Raw genomic sequence first — 15,470 nt, 5'->3', positions numbered from 1 at the left:
TTGAGAATGCATTCGTGAAGACGTAAGTATAGATAAATAAAGCACAACCTTTGCTTTGAGCAAAAAAAGCTGAGCTGAGCTGAGCTCCGTTACAAGACAACCTAAGACAACATAGGATTGGAAGCAAATACATAGAATTTGAGAACGGATACATTAATATATGAAAAAGAACTTCACACTATGCTTCGGATCTTTCAAAGCGTCTTATTTTGAGTTCGACATATACTGTATGCTCACCTCATCTTCCTGCGCTACAGCAACATTAAACCCATGTTATTACTTGGACCAACTTTTTTAAGGAAAATTTTTGTTTATTTTTTTTTTCTTTATAAAATTAATATATATTATGGTATTATGTTAGTTATGCGGAGAAAAGACGACGTGATTTAGTAAAAGAATTAAATTACCTTGACGTGGAAGGGAATTTAGTTCCTAGTAGTGGGGAGGAGGTGGGGATGAGTAGTAATACACCGGTGGTGGTGGAGAGTGTACTGGTGGCGGGTAGTATACTTTCTTGGGTGGTGGTGGAGAGTACACGGGTGGAGGGTAGTATACCTTCTTGGGTGGTGGTGGAGAGTAGACGGGAGGTGGGTAGTAGACCTTCTTGGGTGGTGGGGGAGAGTAGACAGGAGGTGGGTAGTAGACCTTCTTGGGTGGTGGTGGAGAGTAGACAGGTGGTGGGTAGTAGACCTTCTTGGGTGGTGGTGGAGAGTAGACTGGAGGTGGGTAGTATACCTTCTTGGGTGGTGGTGGAGAGTAAACAGGAGGCGGGTAGTAGACTTTCTTGGGTGGTGGGGGAGAGTAGACAGGTGGTGGGTAGTAGACCTTCTTCGGTGGTGGTGGAGAATGATAGACCGGAGGTGGGTAGTAGACCTTCTTGGGTGGTGGGGGAGAATGGTAAACTGGAGGCGGGTAGTACACCTTCTTGGGTGGTGGTGGAGAATGGTAGACTGGAGGCGGGTAGTATACCTTCTTGGGTGGTGGGGGAGAATGGTAGACGGGAGGCGGGTAGTACACCTTCTTGGGTGGTGGGGGAGAATGGTAGACCGGAGGTGGGTAGTACACCTTCTTGGGTGGTGGGGGAGAATGGTAGACTGGAGGCGGGTAGTACACCTTCTTGGGTGGTGGTGGTGAGTAGACAGGAGGAGGGTAGTAGACCTTCTTCGGTGGTGGAGGAGAATGGTAGACGGGAGGTGGGTAGTAGACCTTCTTAGGTGGTGGCGGAGAGTAAACAGGAGGCGGGTAATACACCTTCTTAGGTGGTGGCGGAGAATGGTAGACGGGAGGCGGATAGTCTACCTTCTTAGGAGGCGGGGGAGAGGCATAGACATAATTAGCATTGGTGGTTGATAGCAAGCTTAGGGAAAGAAGAGCCAGAAAGGCAGTACAAAGAAGAGGAGCCATTGAGGATCCCATTTTCCCCATCCTTGATGGATCACAACACCCTTCTCCTCCCCTTTATATAGCTTTGTCCCTCAACCCCCACTTCACTCACTCCTTATTACTCATCTCCCATTTTAATTTAATTTAATAACACAAATCAAAATCATACACATATACACCTATTCTTGTCGGTACATAACAAAAATAGTTAAAATAATAATATGCCTTCTCATCATGTTTCGACTAATTACAAACCCTCCACTAATACAAGATTTCACAATATTAAATATCGTAAATTTGTGGTGGTCGTAAAATATTGTAACAGCCCAAGTCCATCGTTAGTCGGTATTGTACACTTAGCCCTCTTACGTATCGTTAGGGAGAGGTTTTTACACGTTTACAAGGAATGTTTCGTTCTCCTCTTTAACCGATGTAAGATCTCACAATCCACTTTCCGCTCAGTGTCTGACTCTTATTCCATTTGTAACAATTCAAACCGATCGCTAACAGATATTATCTACTTTAGCTCGTTACGTATCGTTATCAGTCTCTTGAAAAAAAGTGCGTAGATTTAATAAGAAGGGTTAATGAGAGTGGGACCCGGCGGCTTGACTTTTGGTTCATCTAAAATTATAAAGGACGGGTCCAAGTTGTCGGGTAGGTTTCACATGTTTGCATGGCTTGGTTGGCATTTACTTCTATTTCGTTTTTTTTCTGTGGGCTACAACTTGCCTTCTCTACAAAACTTCTCACACCATTTCCTATTCCAACTCGTCCCGATCTAAATTGATCTAATTGTTCGGATTATAAATTTTTTGATTCGATAATGAATTTAATCTAACCCTCCGTAAATTTTTGAGATTAAATTAGTTCAGATTGTTTGAGTCATTTATTTAAATTTTTATTTTTTTTATGAGAGTAAATTGTTGCCTTTCTAAAATATTTATTTATTTTTAAATAATGTATAATTAAATAGGTACAAAATGAAATTTGGCATTACATTTAATAATAACATGGGTAGACAAGTTGATTTAATTAGGTGAGATTCGTATATATGCATATCTTCAGTTATATATTTACATAATTTCACAGGACTCTTATTATTATATCTAACATTGAGCTATGTTTAAATTGGTCAGTTTTTTTTTTTTAAATTATGAATAATAATTTTTTTAATACAAAAGAGGACGAGGATTTGAACCTCTGATCTATTAATTATCTTGTATAAATATGAATATTTAAATTCATTTTAATATATATTAGTTCGATAACGATTTAATTTTTTGATCGAGAAAATGTGGATTTAATTAGGTAAGGAATTATTGAATTAAAGGTGGGAGTAGGTGAGAAATTTGGGTACGTAAGTAAGGATTGTCTTTGGTAGAAAAAATTGTTTAACTAAATCAATGATTTAGCCATCGCCATTATTAATACATACTTTTAAAATATATTAAAAAATGGAAATAAATTTATAAATATCTCCGAACGTTTAAAAGTTGTTATAAATAAGTTTCGTCACGTGAAATTGTCTGAAAGATTCGGTAACTTGTTGTAAGAGGCTGAATCTTAATTTACTATTGAGTAAACGATCGATCAAATTAGCTTGCATCCAATAGCATATCAACGTTTTAAATCTATTTATGCACGTACACGTAAAAAGTTGTTTAAGTTTTGGAAGCAAATATATGAACCGACAAAAGATGTTCTAAATAAGTTTCTACATATACTACTAATGATTGAGATCTCGGGTTTTTCATGTCAACCTTCAAACATAATTAATAATTTAAAATTTAGAATTCATCGAGAGATCTAAAAGAGTCACAAGAACAATGAGATTCTACTTCTGTTGGAGAGGGAAACAATTCATTCTTAATAAAGACTGGAAAAAACCATGAGATTGTGATGTCTCACATTGATTGGAGAGGAGAACAAATCAGTCTTTATAAGGGTGTGGAAACCTTCTCCTAAGAGACGCGTTTTAAAGCCTTGAGGGGAAGCAATCTGCTAACGAATTATTTCTAATAATCAAACTATATATATATATTATTTTCCTGCCGTCAATAATAAAAGATGACTTTTTTGTCCTTCCATATAATATAATATTTGGTAATAATAAAATTTAGAAAAAACTCCATAAAATAATAATAATAATAATAATTGGTAGCGTAGAAAGTTGAAAATAATAATAATAATAATAAAATAAGTAAATAAAAGGAGTAGTTAAAGAATTGGTCAATTGTGTGTGACATTTAATATACAAAAATTGACATTTGGTGTCAATATATATTTCATATTCCAATAAATTATATTTTTTATTTTTCCATTATCTTATCCAAAAATTACCCCCAAACCTGACTCATCAAGGTCAAATTGGACATTATCATCATCATTATTATTATTCATAATTTATCGATTTATTCAAAATTTAAATTCATAATGATAAATCTCGATGTGATTATTGGCCTAACTTAATATTAAAAAGAAATTCCAATATATGTCATAATTTAGTGACTTATTTCGAGTTTGAATTAGTTAGGGAATATATCTTATATATTTAAATTTAAATAGCAGTATATTTTATTTTATTCTCAAGATTTAATTAGTTTATATTTTCGGAGATATTATTTAGTATCTTGTATCCTATTTAAAAAGGAGTGAATATCAATCAAGATTGAACCTTCTATCTCAATTCTTTTTTTTTTTTTTATTCTTAAATCTGTATTCTTTTTGTTTGTAATAATATTTTCATATCTATTCAAGTGGTACTGAAAAGTCTTTATTTATTTATATTTTGATAATGAAGTTTAAAACAAGGTACATATGATAATATATAACCAACCATGTGGGAAAAAATAAACAATGAAGATACAATTTCAACCTTAATTAATGGAAGTTTGGTAAATAAGATAGCGAAAGAGAATGAAAAAAAAAAAAGTAATAGACGTTCAGAGTGAATCACGGATAGACTTGATAAGCTAATAGACATTCATTGATCATAGAAGTGACTGTGATTTAGTGTAAGGCTCAAGTTCACTCCTAACAGATATTGTCATCTTTGAGTTTTTTTTTCGAGACTCTCTCTTGAGGATTTTAAAACACGTCTTTACAGAGAAGTTTCACACAGAATGTTTGACATGGAATCTTATATTGATAAATATTACACATCATACATACGAGGAAGTAGAAGGAATATTCCATGAAAACTTGTTTCAAATATAAGACATTTCTAACACTAGAATGGAGGCGGCGGCACCACCGGAGGATCGATCGGCCACGCTCTCAACCGTGATGTCTTTACCAATGATTGAGCTATGCCATCCTCCCCATTTTTGCATGATGAACATGAAAACGACTTTCGTTTAAAATTGACCACTTCTGTAACCCCAAGTGCTTGTTCTGAAGGCGGCGACGGCGGCGGAGGAGGAGATGGGTCACCGGAATTTGCGGTGGTTTTTACCGGCAAGCTTGAAATGATTGATAATATTATCAATACAGCACAAACCAGCTTGGTTGTCGAATAAGATCCCATTTTTTGTTTGTTTTATTTCTACGTTTAAGGTTCCACCTCTTTATATATATCGTTTTGGTAAATTTTGTCTACGGATTTATTTTTGTTAATTAAGAATTTTAGTTTATGATGTTTATTTAATTATTAAAATATCATTTTTATGACAAAAATTTATGACTTCACCCATCTTTTTATTATATTATATATGTGCCGGTAATTTAACGCTTAATATTTAATATTTAGAACCGTTCTAAGTATAGTTTCGCTCGAGAAAAGAAAATAGAATAAAGTATAATATTCCCGTTAACAAAGAAAAATTTCTCTCTATTCAAAGTGGGTTAAATAGACATCTCTATATGGGTTGTTAAGACATAGTATTATTGATACACGAGTATGAATGAAGCTAATGTTCAAGCAATACACGCTCGTTGCAAAAATATAAAACGACTAGGTCGTATGTCCATTGGTATAGGATTCTTTGAAAAAATGCAGGTTGACTCGGAGACCTGGGAATTTGGGTTAATAACGAATGAAGGGGAGCTCAAAGTGCTTTCTCGTCCGGTTGCTTATGTAGTGGTCGGACGATAGGAAGCTCACTGAGCTTCGCTTCCCTCCTTTCCCTTTTTCAGTAAAGTGGAAAGTTTGAACTTAGTAGTTGGTATTCTATAAGTGGCTTGTCGAGTCTATGAAGCTTTGTTTCTTGTAGTCGGCCTGTAATGTCTCCCTTCATTTGTTTGCATCCTTATAACTCAGAATGACGTTTGCCTTGATTTTTGTGAGATTCAACATCGGTTGGGGAAGAGAACGCAACATTCTTTATAATTGTGTAGAAATCTCTCCTTAACAGATACGTTTTAACAAGTTTGAGAGGAAAGCACAAAGAGGACAATATCTACCCACGTCCGAAGAGGACAATATCTACCCGCGTCGGACTTGGGCTACTACAACTTTAGTATTGAGTATTAAGCAGCTAAATTGATAAAGGGGAACAACCCTGTTAAGGATAGTTGACCGTTTATTATAAGGCAAATATCTAGATATTTGCCTTACATTACGGGTTACCATATTTGCATTATAATTGAACTGTCAACTATCCTTAACAAACCCCCTCTTCTTTATAGTCGATGAAGGGACGAAGGCCCGACGAAAGACCTATGATTGATGGATGCAGCAACAAACATTAACGCATTGGTAAAACATTTAGCGATACACTAAACACTCGTTATTTTTTTTTTTTGTAATTAGATACTTTTATCAAACGAGCTCATGTAAGAAACATACGACAAAGATCAAATCGAACAAAAAAGGATCAAAACAAAGGCATTTTGAAAGAGATCAAGAGACAAACTACATAGTATATACTCAAAAAAACTCCCGACCAAGCGACAAGAATTAGCTAGAATGCCAAATTTGATTCAATAATTGGTTTAGAGTTCAATTGACTTCTTATTTTCAAATGGAACACCCATTCAATTGACTTCAACTTAAACGTCCTAACTTGACCACCATTGCTTCTACGATTGTGAGATCCGATTGTAACGGTTCAAATCCACCGCTCAGCTGATATTATCCTATTTGGACTTTTCATTTCGGGTTTTCTCTCAAAGTTTTTAAAATACCCTTACAAAAAAATGCTTCGTTTTCTAGTACGGATGCTTCGTTTTCTTTCTTCAATCTATGTGGGACCTTCCAATCCACCTCATTCGAGGTCCAGCGTCCTTGTTGGCACACCGCCTCATGTCAACCCCTTTGGGGCTTAGCCTCTTCAATGAAAAATTTCCGGTGTCTGGCTCTTACACCATTTGTAACAGTCTAAGTCCACCACTAGCCAATATTGTATTCTTTTCGTTTGGGATTCCCCCTCAAAGTTTTTAAAACTCGTTTGCCAGGGAGAGATTTTCACACTCTTATAGAAGATGTTTCGTTCTCCTCCCCAACTAATGATGGATTTTATAATTCGCCTTGTGTTCACCCCCTTTCGGGGTTCAGCCTTCTTGTTTGCACATCCGCCTCGTGTCTGGCTCTAATACCATTTGTAACAACCGAAGGCTACCACTAGCAAATATTATCCTTTTTGGACTTTCCCTTTCGAGCTTCCTAAGGTTTTAAAACGCGTCTACTAAGAAGAGATTTCCACGCCCTTATAAAAAATATTTAGTTCTCCTTCCCAACCGATGTGGGATCTCACATTGGTGCTTAGAGAACCATGATCGATGAACTATCACTGCGTTAATTCTTCAATTTGATTTCCGTATTAATTATTTAATATTAAATTTTTTTATAATTTTATTAAAATAATCAATTATTTATATTGATGGTTAAATAGTCTCAAAAACCTAAAATTTAAGACAAACTATTTATAATAATGAAAATTAAATTGGTTAAAAATATTTCAATAAATTATTTAATTTTTAGGCAACTTAGAAAGCAAAATAGTAGTAGAACAATTGAAATTAAACTTTCGGGAGCCCTTACGTCGATTATGCATAAACATTAGACCCAGTCATACAATATATCTAGAACGGGGGCGGCGGCGAATGTGGGAGGTTGGGAGCCCATGGTACTTGACGGATGGACGACGACGACGATGGCAACGATGAGAACGTTTCACATAACGATGACGAAACAATACTTTTGTGACGAAGAAACAGAATTGAATAACAATGAAGGTTTTTGATGGGAGAAGAGTGGACAATAAAAGATGCTGCTAAAATGACCAAAACAAGAGCAGCCATTGAAGGCTTCATTGCTGGGTGTGTTGTGTTTTAGTGTAGTTTTCATAGACTTTATATAGTGCCACACCACACCACACCACACCACACCAACCACTTAGGGGTACCAGCTTCATATTTCTCTAATAATATTAAGAACTCCAACAATAACCTAAGTTTCTCTCCACGTTCTCTCGTCTATTATCTTAGAAGTTGATGTTTGGTTAAATTATAATTTTAAATTTCAACGTTCGATGTTGGGGTTGATGCGATTAAAACGACTTCATGATAGTACAAATATTGTTTGATCGCTATCCAACTTGGTTAGAAAGGCGGTAATGACAATCGTTAAATTATACCAACAATTTGTGATTGTTTTTCCTTTCAAACCCTTTCACGGTAGTTAGATAGACATCATTCAAAAATTTAAATATTTTTTTTTAGTAAGCTAACTTAAAGATGGTAGGACAAAGTCTGAGATCTCGTATTCGTGGAAGAATGAATCATTTCTTCCGATAAATATTTTAAAATTGTGAGACTGACAATAATACATAATGGACCAAAGCGAACAATATCGATCGTTATTTTCTTTTTGTTCAATTAGTTTTTGTTAATTTAGATATAAAGTTTGTTTAATTAAAATACTTAAACGAAAGGAATTTAATCACAAAATAATAATTTTTTATTGAATGCATGTACGATAAAATTAATATTTTATAACGAGTAGACATATATAAACATTTCTAAATTATTTTTGAAATTGAATAAAAAATTTGACGTGTCAATGACTTTAATATTTATTTGGATTAAGTCTTAAAATAACGATATTTATACGTGTCGATTTTATAAAGATTTTAAGTAATACAACGGTCTAATTTTATGGATTTAAATTATTATTTCTTTCATTATAATGTGTATTTGACATATTTTAAATATTATTTTTAAATATTTAATTAACTAATTTAATTTTTCTTGAAACAAATTGGCTGGTTTGCCCGAGAGGTTAAGGGGGAAGACTTAAGATCTTCTGCACATAAGTGCGCGTGGGTTCGAACCCCACAGCCAGCACTTTTTTGGGGCTAATTATGGTTTTTCGTCCTCTCATTTTAGGGTTACTTATGCTGAGCTGTGAATGACTGGTGACTTAGGCGCTACCTCATGTATGGCTCTATGAGACTATATGCTGTCTTATTCAGGGGTGATGATATGAACTAAGAAACATCAATCATACAATATATTTAACGAAGATGTGAAGAAAATGCTGATAAAATTATCAAAAGATATTTCAATTCATGCCACATTGGATAAGATAAAGTTTCATTCTTATAAATTTTGGGTGGATTACAATTTAGAGTAATTTTAGAGTCATTGTATTTCATTAATATATTTTAAGATTTTTTATTTATATATTTACATAATGGTTAATTATGGTCATAAAGTATGAATGTTACGACTCTTGGAATGCCTTTAATAGTTTCATTTTGAGGTATAAAGCCGGACTCTTGGAATGCTTTTTATTTATATATTTACATAATGGTTAATTATGGTCATAAAGTATGAATGTTCGACTCTTGGAATGCCTTTAATAGTTTCATTTTGAGGTATAAAGCCGGACTCTTGGAATGCCTTTAATAGTTTCATTTTGAGGTATAAAGCCGTGTATGTTGTATTTGTAAGTAATTTGAAAAATATAGTAAAAGAAGCATTTGTGCTTTCTTTAGCCAATGGCTAGGTTTATTTTTTGCAATTCTATATAGTTTAGGTTGCACGTAGAATCATTCAAGCTCGACATGAACCATCATGCTTGTGGAGTGATTCGAATCTCAAACAAGTGTTCTTATCTTGAGATATTTGATCAACCAGAATCATTCAAGCTAGACATGATCGATCTTGTTTGTGGAGTGGTTCGAATCTCAAACAATATTCTTCCTTGAGATATTCGATCAACAAGGTAATCCGAATCTTACTCCATTTTTATGATTCCTTATCATATCAAGTGAGCTGACGCCTTCCAAGTACATAAAGTCATCTTCATTGGGGGTGTGACCTCTCCCTTATCTCATCCAGCTAATGGACTGTACAACGTGGATCTCTCGTTTCTCATGCGAAACGACTAGATTGAGTCGGGTTTCGTTATGTCGACTTGTGTAAGATTTGTTCAAGATAGGCATGCCTCTAACTCAATGAAGGTGCATTAAATGAGCACAAGTACCCTTTTTATGTTGGTAAGTGAACAAAAATATTATTTATTTATATGAAATTTTTATTACATTTAGCATTTAATTTTTAAAACACAATAACAATAGAACAATTTAGATTTGGGAAGTCCTTACTTTGATGATGCATAAACATTAGACACAGTCATATAACATATCTAGAACGGGGGCGGTGGCGATTGTGGGAGGTATCTGGAATCCCATGGTGATCGACTAATGGGTGGCAACGATGCCAACGACGAGGACGTTTCACTTGACGATGGCGTACGAGTATTTTTTTATGGGAAAAGAGTGGACAATGAGAGATGCTGCTAAAATGGTCAAAACGAGAGAAGCCATTGAAGGCTTCATTTTGGATGTGTTGTATTTTAATGGGGTTTTCACAGACTTTATTAATGTTTGGTTAAAGTATAGTTTTAAGTTTGAACGTTTGATGTTTGGTTTGATTCGATCAAAAAGGCTTCATACTAGTACAAAGATTGTTTCTCGACTTATATACTTATAATCTCTTCATTTTTTTAGGTAAATGTGAGACTTTGATCGTGTTTCGAATATTATATTCGATGTGGTTGATGTGTTTTAAAACTATGAGGTTGATGACGATACGTAACGAATCATTGAGGCTGCAGATAGTATGTTGGGGTGGATTGTGAATAGAATAATGATTAAAACGTCATTTCAAATGGAAGAACAAATCAACTATGTATTCAACTATGATTATTCTATTTTTCTTCGATTAATTTTTGTTCATTAAGACGTTGAATTGATCATAAGGTTTGTTCATTAATTTTTTATTGAATGCATGTACGATAAAATTAATATTTTATAACGAGTAGACATATATAAACATTTCTAAATTATTTTTGAAATTGAATAAAAAATTTGACGTGTCAATGACTTTAATATTTATTTGGATTAAGTCTTAAAATAACGATATTTATACGTGTCGATTTTATAAAGATTTTAAGTAATACAACGGTCTAATTTTATGGATTTAAATTATTATTTCTTTCATTATAATGTGTATTTGACATATTTTAAATATTATTTTTAAATATTTAATTAACTAATTTAATTTTTCTTGAAACAAATTGGCTGGTTTGCCCGAGAGGTTAAGGGGGAAGACTTAAGATCTTCTGCACATAAGTGCGCGTGGGTTCAAACCCCACAGCCAGCATTTGCATTTATTATCGTAAATACTATGTTTTTTCACAACTCGGAACGCTCTAGTACCGTCTTTTCAATAATCTATTTTTTAGAAAGCAAATATTTTTTAGAAAGCAAATTTAGTATTCAATATTTATTTAATTTGGTTTGGTGGAGAGGTTAAGGGTTAAGATCTTGTGCATGTAACTAGGTGTGGTTTGAACCCCACAGCCAGCACACTCGGACAATGACTAAAATTAAGATGGAATAAGGAAGTTGATACTCATAATATGGGTTAGTGGATAGCGATGGGTGAATGTAATGTTGTGCAGCAGCACCCAATTGTGATGCCACATGTATGATGCAAAAATAGAGTACAAGTATTAGAAAGGAGGTGGCCGCGATTTACGGCTGAACCCCTTTGGCCCGGGGCTCTCCACCGTGACTTCGCTGTATAACGTTTCATAGACGGCGGTGCTGAGCGATTCGGCCACGGAGGAGGAGGTGAAGGGTGACTATGGTGTGCACCAAATTTTGAGGGAAAATTTGAAAGGAGCAATGCCACGAGAAGGAAGAACGGAAGGAGGAACTTATGAGACCCCATTTCGTATTGAAAGCTTGGCATCTCATCACACCTACATTGTATATGAAAACTTCAAAAGTTTGAATTTTTTTTTGTCCCTTATTTATGAATTTGAGTCAAATTTGGGTAGCTTCAAGGACAGAGGGATGGAGTGATGGTTGGTGAAATAAATTGTTTTTTTTTTTAAGAATGTAGAAAAAAAATGGATACCTTTAGTCAAAAGTCAATTCAAGGGCAAAATGGTCATTTTTTCCCTCACACTATAGCCGTCAAAGTTCGATTTTGATCTAAGATCTTGATCAGAATCGTATATTTCAGTCAAGAATCAAGGCGTTTCATGGTATAAAGTTTTGGGTAATCCAAAACCTATCTTGCGAGTCAAGACCTGAGTTTTTGTTACGTTCACCTATGAAGGATTTTCTATAAGATTCGTGAAGGAACTTGGTGGAGATCTCAATTTGGAAACAGAGTCTTGAAAGTTCAACCAAGAACAATAAGAGAGAGTAATTACATACTTTCAATGCTCGAAATTCATCTTATGGTTGGTATGTAATTTCGAGAAATGCATTCGATCCGACCTGCAAATTCAAACCCAAACCAACTCGAACCCGATCGTCTGACCTACACCTACCGTTTTCTTTCCTGCTCGTAACACCCTAAAATCTGTCACATGGGTGACACTCACTAAATTTTCCCTTGGGTCACATGATGTTGATAGAGCTTATGAAATATATGATATATTAAACCGTAAAAAATAGCTAAATAAAAGTGGATGATAATAATTTTTTAAGGTGATCTAATAATTATTATTACAAGAAACATTAGCTGAATCAAGAAATACAACACGTATAGATAAAGAAATTCAAAATCACCGGCGAAGAAGCCAACAGATCTGAGTATTAAAATTTTACATCACATATATCATCACGTTGTGGATGTCAATAGTAGCGTGCTTAGAAAGGAGGTGGAGGCGATTGCCCGACGAAATTGGGTGGCCAAGGATCGCGTTTACGTAACTTAGACAAGCGACTTGGTTGGTTGGTGAGGGAGATGGATAATGAAGATATGATGCACTAAATTGTGATAGCAGATTCAAAGAGACCAATGCAATGACAAGGGAGAACACCAATGGACAACCCATGTTCTTCACTTTCTCATCCATATGGCCTCTCCCACTTATTAATATACAAGTTTCCCTAAAGCTTTGAAAATTTCAAGATTAGAACTCGGAAAAGTTTAGGGTATAAAATTCAAGATTACTTGTCAATACCAAAAACGATACAAAATTCAAAATGATTCATCCCGATATAAATGTAATCCACTAACCAAAACGATGGACTTAACAACTCTGTGGAATTGTATTGCATAGTCGACTATCGAGAAGACTGATCCACGAAGGTACTTTAGTTGGTATAGTTTGGAGAATGGTCAATTATTCACTTAGATAGGGTCTTGAGGAACGTAAATGAAGGTGACTTAGAAGATGATTGTGTGGCCTTTTCGACAGTGGTGGAGGAGATCTCCGTCGTTAAAAAGTTCCTTCGAGCTGTTCTCCAAACATTCATGTAGATTGTTACCTCTGTCGAGCAGTTCAGTGACCTCAAGAACATGTCGGTTGAGGAGGTCATTGGTCGTCTTAAGATCCATGAGGAGAGATCTCGTGGCTACGAGGACAAAGAGGAGGACAAATACCTCTTACTCACACATGAGGAGTGGCTTGCATGGACGAAAAAGAATGATGCAGTTAACTCTTCTTTTCAGGTATGAGAGGACGTGGTAACCATAACAACGAAAACAGAGGTTGTGAACGTGGTCACAAACATGGTCGTGGATATGGTGATAGAGGAGATCGTGACAATACCTCACAAATCCACGACTTGTTCGATTAAGTAGATATTTTGTGGATGAAAATTCGTGCATTGTAACTCAGAGGACCATTGCTTCCACAACCGTGACATCTTTCTTCATGGAGGGAGAAAATGAATGCTCGAGATTGGTGCTTAGACAACCATGATTGATTAACTAGAACGCCCTCATCACAGGCTCCGTAAGTTTTCATGCATCATTACGAATGGCTAAATAAACTCAAAAATCTAAATTTTAATTTAATTGGTTAAAATTATTTGAATCCATAATCAAACAAAAATATATTTATTTATGTAAAATTCTTAATTGCATTTAACACAAAATACATAGTTTAATTGTTAGGAAACACAACAGTAGTCGAACAATTGAAATTAAACTTCAGGAAGCCCTTACGTTGATTATGCATAAACATCAGACACAATCATATGTCTAGAACGGAGGCGGGGGCGACTGTGGGAGGTATATGGGAGACCATGGATCTTGAAGGATGGTCCGTGACGATAGCAACGATGACGACGTTACACTTGACGATGGCAATGGCCGAAGAGTATTTTTGTGATGAAGAGATGACATTGAATAATAATGAAGGTTTCTTATGGGAAAAGATTGGACCATGAGAGATGCTGCTAAAATGGTCAAAACAAGAGAAGCCATTGAAGGCTTCATGTTTGGGTGTGTTGTATTTTAATGGTGTTTTCATAGACTTTATATAGTGTCACACCAACCTCGAGCTCCGACAATAACCTAAGTTTCTCTACACTTTCCTTTCTCTATTATCATACACGTTATGTTGTGTTAAATTATAGTTTGATTCGATCAAAAAAAGACTTTATGTTAATACAAATATCGTTTCTTCATTATATATTCATAATCTCTTCATTTTTTTTTTAGTAAATGTGAGACTTTCATCGTAATTCAAACACTATCTAATGTAGTAAACGCGTTTTAAAATTATGAGACTGATCGCAATACGTAACGAGTCATAGCGACTAATGGTGGATTTTGGCTGCTAAGTAGTGTGTCAGTGAAGACGCTGGACCTCCGAAGAAGTGAATTGTGAATAACACAATGATTTTTTTTTTTCAATATTAGAATGTCATTTCAAATGTAAAGTCGAACCCTAAGACATTGACTTGATCATAACGTTTATTTATTTAAAATACTCAAACGAAAGGAATTCAATCACAAAATAATATATATATTTTTTTTTGTTGAACGCGTGTATGACATTAGAAATATATAAACATTTTATAATAGAAAGACATTAGAATATTGAATAAAAAAATTTGTGTCAATAACTTTAATATTTGTTTGAACTAAGTCTTAGAAAATGACATTAAGACATGTCGACTTTGATACATTTGTCCAACATTTTTCTTAGGATCTTCTGCACGGAAGTGCGTGTGAGTTTAAACCCCACAGCCAATAGGAGTTCTCTGGCCAACGTGATGTCCTCTTGAGCTAACCTATGATGATGGATGATGGTTATTCACGTATGACTTATCAATTGTATCGATCTGGAGCAAAGGATTTATCTTGTTCAGTGTAAGAACGGTGACCAAGGTGTATTATTTATCTTGAAGACTAATATTATTAGCCTTGATCAAATGACAGAAGAAGGTGGCAGGAGTGGAGATAGTCAGCTTGTTTCTCGAGATATACTTGGTCAAGTGATAGAAGAAGGTAGCAGAGTGGAGATAGTCGGACTGTTCTTCGAGATATACAACAAAAATGGAGCCCTGTTGATGATGGTAAAACGGTCGCGAAACTGCAACCGCCTGTATAAGATACTATTGAAAGACCATCAACATTTTCTAAAAGTATCCATTGGCGTTGGTAGCAAGTGAAGAAGAAACCATTGGGTTGAGAGAAAAAAAGAACTGAAGTACAGATCCAAGAAGAAACGAGAGGTTATTTCAATCAGCGAACTGCAACCTACAGGTCGATGTGTTTCATCAGACTTATCATCTCAACCAAGGAGGCCTAGAGGCAAGAATTGTCTTTTCATTAGCTGGTTTGCCCGAGAGATTAAGGAGGAAGACTTAAGATCTGCTGCA

At 35.1% G+C, this 15,470-nt stretch overlaps 1 protein-coding gene and 2 non-coding genes across 4 annotated transcripts; 2 read left to right on the top strand and 1 right to left on the bottom strand.

Annotated features, from left to right (window-relative positions):
* Positions 1-1,454, bottom strand: LOC111778403 (extensin-1-like). 2 transcript variants are annotated; one of them, XM_023658210.1, is made up of 2 exons: positions 408-1,454; positions 1-251 (listed from the first exon to the last, which is right to left on the bottom strand). In XM_023658210.1, exon 1 carries the CDS (start codon positions 1,423-1,425, stop codon positions 433-435), a length of 993 nt encoding a protein of 330 aa, XP_023513978.1. In that variant the 5' UTR covers positions 1,426-1,454; the 3' UTR covers positions 1-251; positions 408-432. The 2 variants fall into 2 exon arrangements, with proteins under 2 accessions (XP_023513978.1, XP_023513970.1); XM_023658202.1 differs by having other exon boundaries at positions 1-246.
* A 7,133-nt stretch (positions 1,455-8,587) lies between these two features.
* Positions 8,588-8,670, top strand: TRNAL-UAA. The gene has a single exon. It is a non-coding gene; the product is annotated as a tRNA-Leu (tRNA).
* Positions 8,671-10,912: 2,242 nt separating this feature from the next.
* Positions 10,913-10,995, top strand: TRNAL-UAA. The gene has a single exon. It is a non-coding gene; the product is annotated as a tRNA-Leu (tRNA).
* Positions 10,996-15,470: the final 4,475 nt, after the last annotated feature.

The sequence above is a fragment of the Cucurbita pepo genome, chromosome LG01 (assembly GCF_002806865.2).
Source record: "Cucurbita pepo subsp. pepo cultivar mu-cu-16 chromosome LG01, ASM280686v2, whole genome shotgun sequence".
Taxonomy (NCBI): Eukaryota; Viridiplantae; Streptophyta; class Magnoliopsida; order Cucurbitales; family Cucurbitaceae; genus Cucurbita; species Cucurbita pepo.
Note: the sequence above shows the minus strand (reverse complement) of the source record. Positions and strands in the feature narration are given on the sequence as shown.